This window comes from Cynoglossus semilaevis, chromosome 12, assembly GCF_000523025.1.
Source record: "Cynoglossus semilaevis isolate Cse_v1.0 chromosome 12, Cse_v1.0, whole genome shotgun sequence".
NCBI classification, from domain to species: Eukaryota; Metazoa; Chordata; class Actinopteri; order Pleuronectiformes; family Cynoglossidae; genus Cynoglossus; species Cynoglossus semilaevis.
In genome coordinates this window covers 9939445-9948535 of record NC_024318.1, presented here as the reverse complement: position 1 = coordinate 9948535, position 9091 = coordinate 9939445, and the positions used below count along the sequence as shown (strand labels likewise).

Sequence of the window (9091 nt, the reverse complement as noted above, 5' to 3'; positions counted from 1 at the left end):
GGGCGTACCAAATGAGGAGAAACTGCTCCACTGACTTTAGCCAGTGAGGTGGAATAAAAATAAAATCATTAACTTGGAACTGTTTGCATACACTGTTCCTCGGCCTCCTGCACCACTTAAATGGCAGGAAGCACGGCTCGGACCAAAATGCCACAGCGATTAAATATCATGCACCAAAAGAGCACGGATGAAATCCCTACATTTGGCCAAAAATACTAACTGGTTCTCATCGCAGAGGAAACACACACACACACATGTACACAGGCTGTCACACATGCAGGAGCCAGTAGTCATGGTAACTCCAGTCTGGGTAAACTTAAGCATGTGTATAAGCACATTACAAGCCATGTGTGACAGTGGGTTTGTAACAGTGGAGTGAAATGTTCTCCTTTATCAATGTTCTTCTTTATAAACAATAATATTTGGACTTTTCCTTTTTGACTGTGTTTGTTGTTCTAAATGTATTTTTTAAAATATAATTTTAAATTAATTCATTTTCAATGCATCTTTGCATTTTGTATTTTGATACCAAGGACAGATTTGAGACAATTTTTTTTTGCAAATGTAACGAGTTGGTCACTTACAGTCTCAAAGGGAGGTGTTTCATGTTGCATTGTACTAGTTGGTATATTTTGGGCATGACTTTTGTTTTTACTGCTTTTCAAACCATTAAACAGCGCGTCCAAGTCAAGCATTGTTGAAAAGATACGGCCTCTTTTTTCATGTCGACTCATCACAGCTAAGCTACATTTTAAGCCCCATTTAAAACCCTGTGCATTTATTCACTTTAAATCAGAGCTACCTTGGCAACTGGACCTCAACTGGAATTTATTTAATTAATTATTATTATTATTGTAGGACAACCAATCAGAGCCAGACTCTACAGCAGTGTGCGTGCCTGGCTGTGAGTGTATTATACATGCATGAGCTGCTCAACAGACATCAGGAACATCTATTATCTTTGCTTTCATACATTTTAATGTGCACACATTAACCAATTAGCGCTGTTACACAGCTCCCTGGTTCAGACAGATCAGTACGTCTGTGACACGCTGCTCTGTACGGAAGTCGAGCAGTTGGGCTGATGTAAAAAACCAGCCCTACAGTGGTTACGGAGATGTCAACGGCTTCTATTCACCTGTTTATGTGCACTGGCACCGTGTAGACATTAATGCTGTTTAAAGGGGGGGGGGGGAGGCAGGGGGGGTTAAACTCCTGAGGCAGGGACTGATGAGCAACATGGTGAAATCTTCACAACATTTTTATGGAGCAGACAGGGCCACAGGGTGGAAGAGTGGTAAGTACGCCTGCCCAAAGCACAAAAGATAACAGGGTGACTTTATCAGAACAGTCGTTTCTCTCTGTATGTTCTCACTGCAACTGGTTTCCTCATTATTTTGTGTCAGAAACAAACATGTTCAGAGAGTCTTTGGACGTTGACTACAGTCAGGTACATCCATCCCTGCCAGTCATGGGTTTCGATCAGAGACTACTTTAAACTCCTGACATGGGGGATTGAACGCTTTGCTCGGAAGCATCTGTGCAGAATGTCAGACGGTCAACCAGACTGATGGATGCTGTCTTCTCTGTTGTACGTAATAGTTCCCGCACAGAAAACTGTCTGAAAGTGGGTAACTCAGCAGTGGCTCTGATTGTAAAAAAAAAAGTATAATGTTCCCAATGCTTGTACAGACTGACGAACACAGCTGCAACTGACGACTATTTTGATCGTCAATTAGTCAGAGAACATTCAAACGATTAATCGACTAATTTGTTTTACAAAAATTCAATTGTTGGGTACTATTTTAATTATCGATTTTTGTCGACTAATCGTTGCACAGTCACTGCAGAACACTGCTGATTATTTTGGCTTCAAACCGTAGTTTGAAGCATTTGACGTGAAACTTAGTCTGTGTGTGTGGGTTTTTATCTAAAATAACAGAAGACATGGTTGAAGTTGTGGTTCTAAAAACATTTTCTCGCAATGTTTATCCAGGAGTTTTAGGATAAAAGGCACAAACGAAGGTGAAAATATTGAACATCAACCGTAGCACTTACTGCTAAACAGGCCATGTTTTCTGTTTGTCCCCAGAGATAGTTGGAAAAACACCAAAAAAAAAAAGGAAACATTTTGACATCGAGCGTATCGGTAGTTTTCAGTGGAGTGGATGAAAAATTTAAACTCCAAGAACTGCCTAAAAAACAGACCGACTTTAAACACAACTGAATCAAATTAACCTCATTTCATATTGTCACATCAATGCAAACATCAAGGTGAACCAACGATTGGATTTCTTTCCTAAACATTGTTAAAAAATACTGTGATACTTTTCTTGTTTCCTCTGAGGAGGAAAAAACGCAAAAGGGCTGAAACTGCGGCAGCTGACTGATATAAATGATTCTCACAAATTAGGAACAAGGAGGCGGCGTCTGCACAAAAATCACCTAGGCATTCATCAGAAAAGCTGGCAGTGTTTGGGGTAATTACTGACTCTTCCTGTGGGGAACAGCAGATGTTACTCATTGAGCCTCAAACACTTAATTTGATTATATGACTGACGCATGATGTACTGAGAGTCTAAAAACAAAACAACACAATCAGGCTAAAAATAGACATCCATTCATTCATCCATCCATCCATTCATCCATCCATCCTCGACCCACTATATCCATAAAGTTCAGAGACAACTTCAAACACAGAAAACACAGTCAAACATAATTAAGAGTAGACAAATATGGAGGAAATAATCACAGAAATATGAACAGTCTAATTATGGATTATGCTAATTAATTCCATCCAATTCCCATGGTAGAAAAAACAGTCTGTATCTTTGAGTCCTAGCTTTGGGTACTTTGCATCTCTGCCTTGAAGAGAGGGAATTATCAGAGAACTGGGTGACAGTACAGTACAGTACAGTACAGTACAGTACAGAGTCCATTCTTAAAACTCATATATAAAATTGTTGAAAAGTGACTTGCTGAATGCCAACATAGTCTAAGTAAACTACATTTTGCTTCTGTACAAACTCCCCAGTATGTGCCAGTGAGTAGTTTTTCTTTCACAGTAGTTTTTCTTTCACTGTGTAAATACTTTAAGGGTACATATATTTCATAGTTCCTGCGTACTCCTACACATCTCAGCAGTGTACACTTTTCATTTTTCATCCCTTTTGTTTTTGCCTCAGGTGAATTGTGGGACTGATAAAATCTAAACTAAGCTTTCAACTGTGGCAGACGGACAATTTTAGGATTCTGCTAAAAGAGTTTTTTTTTCTTCGGAAAACTGGTATCCATTATTTGCGAAACAGTTTCCTAAATCCCCTAAATATTATTAGTCGTATTTTTATTATTATTAGCTAAATCCCCTAAATATTATTAGTCGTACTTTTATTATTATTAGTATTTTTAGCGGTACATTAATGTGAACTTTGGTGAGTTTTCAGCAGCGCAAATTTGAATAAAGTTAAAAACAGGAAATAAACAATGACGCAACATGTCTTCCAATAAAACAGTGAAGCTTTTTGTTGTGTCTTTTTAATGAGTAACTGTGTATAATTTGCATAGAATTCTGTGTTGTTTTGGAGTGTCCAACGAACACTCAGACAGTACAGGGCACAGAGCCAATTTATTCATGTTTTTATGGCTGATTAATGAGATTTCTAGACAGTAGTCGTGTTACATAAACCCATTAAGACATAAATCTGTGTCTTTTCACATTATTTGTGTATACACGAGGCTCCCTGTGTTGTTGATTCAATGTTACATCAGAGCTTTTCCCTTTGAAAACTGATAACTGTTCACAGATTCATTATGAAAGAGGAAAAACATCTACGTAATCTGTCTCATTGTCTTTATGTGTGTGTGCACGTGTGCGTTCGTGTTGACGCTCACACACGTGCACGTGCTTCCGTGTCCAATAGCTCCTTTCAGAGCACGAGCACAAAGCTGTGCAGATGTCAAAGTCTGAAAAGATAACGCGCAGCAAAGCAGAGGTGGAGACGAGCGGCGCGGATGTCAAATTAGCATTCAGACACCGCTCCATTGACAAGGTCATCTAAACAGCTGCCTCCTCTCCACCTTCCATGATCAACTGTGCAGATTCAATAAAAATAAAAACACTAGTTTTTTGGCGTCGTCCCCCAAGGCAACGTGAAACCCTGCTCTACATCACCTGCACGAGGAAAAAAACCAGGTGAAAGCTGAGCTGCATATGGAAACGTTACAGTTTCTGGAGGAGACAGCGAGCGCTGAGCCCAGTGGGACGAAGAGTGCCAGGGCACAAAGAAGAGAAGATCATCTATGTATCAAGGACAGAATTTCAACTGAGTTAAAAAAAAAAAAAGTTTTCTCAGTTCTCAGTGCAAAGACTTGCATTATTAAGTTGTGTGCAGGAGAGGAAGAGGAGGAGGAAGAGGAGGACGGGGATGGGGGAGTTGCTGTCATACTGAGAGTTGGCTGAGGGGCTGGGTAAAAGGCCTGTGTGATTCCTTCTCCCACTGAGAGTTTCTCAAAGGAGGTGCAATGCCACAGGCTTTCACCGGGCAAGCTGTTTGACTGCCAGGGAGGAGGGAGGGGGAGAGGTGAGAGGAGGAGGAGGGAGGGATGGAGGAAAGGAATCAAACTGCAGTTAGAAAGAAGGTAGATGATGCACGATGATACTAATACTGTTTTAATTCAAGAAAGTTAGAAATATAAGGGGCTAGAGTGTTGCACTGCCCCTGCCTGCCACCAGAAAGTTCTTTGTAGACTTGTCCCACTTAAAGAGACAGGCCAAAAGTGATGTTTCTGATCGCTGTAGGAATCAGTCCATGTTGCATTGCATGTGTAATGTTATTTTGAGCATGTGTATGGGTGAATATCACAGTGTTACCTCACTTTTTATTTCAGTAACGCTGTGCTCACGACCAACAGAACGACTTAGACATTTCAGGTTTATGCTTCATTTCCTTCCGTGTTCATAGACGTGACGTCCGTGTGGACCTCAAACACAGAACCTACGATCTGGAGTTCATTTGTTTAGAACTAAGCAATGTGGAGAAATATACTGAAAAGAAAACATCCATAGACATATGAAGAGAAAGACAACGGCGTGGGGGAGTGGAGGCTGTACCTAGGTAGTGCAGTTGTCAGACACCTAGATGGTTGTTGGTTTGATTCCAGATTGAATAGCCTTTTTTCCCCACTCTTAAATAGATGGTTTCTCCAGAAGTGTAAAGTGCTTTGAGTGGTCAACTGGACCAGAGACGACGTGTTCAGAGAAGTACAGACCATTTACCATTTGTTTGGTTATTTCAGTCTGGTGATGTAACGAAGCACTCAGACACTGCTGCAGAGACACACACAAAAACACTAACACAAAGACACACACACACACACAGTGTGAGGTAATATAATCCGTAAAGCCAACAGCACCTTTGGTCTGTCGTCACCACGTCTACAACCGAGCCACGGACACAGGCAGTGGCATCGACTCTCCACCAGTGTCAGGATGACAGCCGAGCCACAAGCTGCTCATCTCCACTGGATTCACAGTGAACTGCACTTTCACAACACATGGAGCCAGCAGCCACGGAAGTTTTCTCTGCCTACCTTGGCTGAGCGTTCCCATGAGGAAGCGGTAGAAATAGCGAGCCACCTTGGTGAGCTGCCTCTTGCACCTTTTCCTGCACTGGCTCATCCTGGTCCAGCTGTGGTGGAGGTGCTGACAACACTGATGGTTAACTCAGCGACGCACGCTCCCAAGGTAGGAGAGGAGGAGAGGAGCACTGGGAGTGGACGTATGAGTGTGTGTGTGTGTGTGTGTGTGTGTGTGTGTGCGTAGGTGCGAGTGAATACAGTATGTTCATGAATAGTCTGATTGGAGCTGCTCCTCTTCTCCTCACTCACTCCTTGTTTGTCTTCTCCTCTACTCTCTCTCTCCCTCTCTCTCTCCCCCACTCTGTCTCTCCCTCTCTCTCTCTCCCCTCCTGCTCTCTTTCTCTCTGTTCTTCTCTCCACCTGTAGGGCGCGTGCTGTCAATCAGCCAGCTGCACTCTGTGCTCCTCCCACCCAAACAATCTCACAAATCCCAGCCACCTTATTGGCTGAGAGGGGAGTGTGGCGGAAAATTATGGACCAGTGATCATGTGAGAGTGTGTGTGTGTGAGTGTGTATGTGTGTGTGTAGTGTACTACAAGGATGCTGGCTTGAGTGGCAGGTGGTGTTTTTTTATTCCAGGCTTTTTCTACTTGACTTCCACTCAAGGCTCACACTCACTTTACGTGTGTGTGTGTGTGTGTGTGTGTGTAAAAGCCAGCAGGCGGCCGAGCAGTGTGACATAGAAAACAAAGCAAACAGTTTAATTAGCATCAAGCTCCGTCCTTCGTGCCGTTTGTCTGTCTCCCGCCCGCTCATTAATGATATTCTTAACGCAGAGAGGGAGGCGGAGAGGAGGACAAAAATGAAAAGTGGAGGTACACACGTAGAGACAGATAAGGAGGTGGAGATGGGGCAAAAATGGTAATGCATAATTAATGTCCTCTCTCCTCCTTTCTGGGCTGCGTAGAAAAAAAAAGAGAGAGAGAAGAGGTTGTCGATGAAAGTCGATGTAGGGATTATTATCTCTGAGAGGTGAAGGAGGAGAGGCGGCAAAGACAGAGGAGGAGCGTTTGAATCCCCCGGAGACTCCGACGGAGAGGTATTTGTACAAACTGTCTCCACCGTCTCCATCCTAACCATCACTGACTTCAGTCTTTGTCTCCACCGCTGTCAATACCTGCAGTGTCAATAACCAGAGGGAGACCTTGTTTCCACTCTTACTGTGGTTTTCTTCTACCATTGACCTGCTCCACAGCTCCGACCCACCTTTAGCCCCTGTTCCTCCCTGACGCCGAATTAAAAGTGATTACTGTTACCATGGCAACCCCAGACTCCATGGATTTTCCCTGTAGTCTAAGTGGCAGGCAGAATCACACACACACGCACACATCCTCTCACTCACACACACACACATCTGTTCTGCAGGTCAGAGAGAAAAATCAATCAAATGTCAGGCACATGCTTCCTCTAAACACTGATTCACAGTGAAAGTCAAACAGCTGGGTCAAGGAAGAGGTTGGACGTTTGACAGCAAGCTGTTCACGGAGACAGAGTCAGAGTAAATATTTGAAATGATTCACATCAAACCTGTGGGCAGAAGAAGGATGGGCTCCAGGAACAACCCGTGGTTCTGACAAAAGAATCCACTTGTTGGCAGTAAGACAAGTTCTTAGACAGATGGTATCATTAGAAAACCGTTTGTCCACTTTCAATCACGTCGCTAACAACTAGTTATCTTTGTAAGCGTCAGCGTGGTTTTGTGTTTAATTTCAAACTTAGTTAAGTTCCTCAACTAAAGTTCTGTTAAATCTATTGAAGCGTTGCTTCAGTGAATTATTTTCTCTAAACAAAAAAAAAACATTAGAAAGTGAATTATTTTCTCTAAACAAAAAAAACATGGAGAAGAATGGTGACAAAAAAGAATGGTGACAAAAAAATACAGATTTTTTCTTGGAACTTTCTGACTTATTTTACTGTATTTTTCACCTTGAGGTATTTTTTTTATCTCAAATATGTCAGCACTCCACTCAGCTGTCAACTGAAGGGTTTGCCTTTGTCCAGAAGACATTACAGTCGGAGTTATTTCACCACCTGCTTGGACACCGTCTGAGAGGTTGGATCATGTCAGGCCACAGCACATACCTGACAGCTTCATGGAGGATGCAGACAGGCCTGTAACTAAATTTGGTATGGCATCATATCACAGACACACTGGGAGAAAGTGCACATTACCATTTGTATAACATGATGTTTATGGAGAGGAGACTAAACTGCACATTAAATCATTCAGACCAGTGTAAAACCACTGATTAATGGAATTATCTGTGAAGAGAAGAAATATGTTTACAGACAGAAGACCTGTCAGCAGCAGCAGGACAGACCGTAAACTCGACAACATTTTTATTCCCGTCATAACTCAATGACTAACAGCAGTTTGTTCTGAAACTGGCGCAGACGTTCCCTCAGTGGGTTGGTGCTGCCAAAGTTCCCTGTACTGTATGAACCCCGTATGGTTATTTAGCATTTAGTGTAAGTAACACAGCACTGAGCTGAGTAAAACGTCATTTGAACAAAGTAGAGTTGCACATTTATGAATTGTACAACCTACAGGGGGCAGTGTAGGGATGCTGTTTATATGATCTTGTCTTTGTTAGTATTTTCAGAAGTGACAGGAACATTTCTGTAGCTGAAATAGAAAAAAAATCAATGTGAGATCTGCATGTGTTGTTTTCAGCTTTAAAGAAAGATGACACATGTCCAGGATTGGTGCCCAGGACAGAGCGGTCTGTTCTTGTGTTTGTTTGTGTGTGTGTGTGTGTGTGTGTGTATTTTCAGATATTTCTCACCAGACGTATGATTCATAATTAGCAAAACATCCAGAGTCTAAACCTACAGAAGCAGCCACTAAAGCAGGGCTTTAAAAGACAATACCAATACAGAAGGTGAGAAGAACACAACATGACATTAGCGCCATCAGCTGACCGATCTCGTCACTTAAAACATGACACTTAGAAATTTCAACCAAATCCAGAGTGTGATTGTTTAGATGACTAGTGGACCTTCAAGCTGTAAGGCAGGAGTCCTAACCACGTTACTACTGTGTGGCACTTCAATGTTAATCTCTTTAGTTAATGTCAGTCTCACTTATCATTTAGACTTGATCTAATGGATTTCCTGTAAGTTTCAAAGAAATTGGTGTCATTTTTTGACTACAGTGATGACACAGAGATTTATCCACATGTTTTTGACCTGTTTATTTGTTTAATTTGTGTAATTCATTTAAATTATAGGGCAGATTTTCTTACCTATGTTTGCAAATCAATAAAGACCTAAGAATCTATTTTTTGAATCTAAGTTTGCCTTTTGCCAAAAAAAGAACTCTTCTAAAAATATATAAAGACAGAATCGATCTTCAGCCTTAGGATGGTTCCTGAAAAAACCACTCCTGAAAACCGACTGATGGGCGTAAAAAGGAATCACATGCCAGGAAACAGATGGATAGGTCAAAGTGACG

At 41.8% G+C, this 9091-nt stretch overlaps 1 protein-coding gene across 7 annotated transcripts in view; it reads right to left on the bottom strand.

Annotated features, from left to right (window-relative positions):
- The window catches only part of LOC103387384 (Kv channel-interacting protein 2), a 103013-nt gene that overhangs the window by 38113 nt on the left and 55809 nt on the right, over nt 1-9091 (bottom strand). Inside the window, exon 1 of one of the 7 annotated variants that reach the window (XM_017037431.2) lies at nt 5590-7383. The exons of the other annotated variants lie outside the window; for them this stretch is intronic. Coding sequence (XP_016892920.1) covers nt 5590-5677 — 88 coding nt within the window. The 5' untranslated portion in view covers nt 5678-7383. Of the gene's footprint in view, nt 1-5589; nt 7384-9091 lie in introns of those variants that run through there. 7 annotated transcript variants of the gene reach the window in all.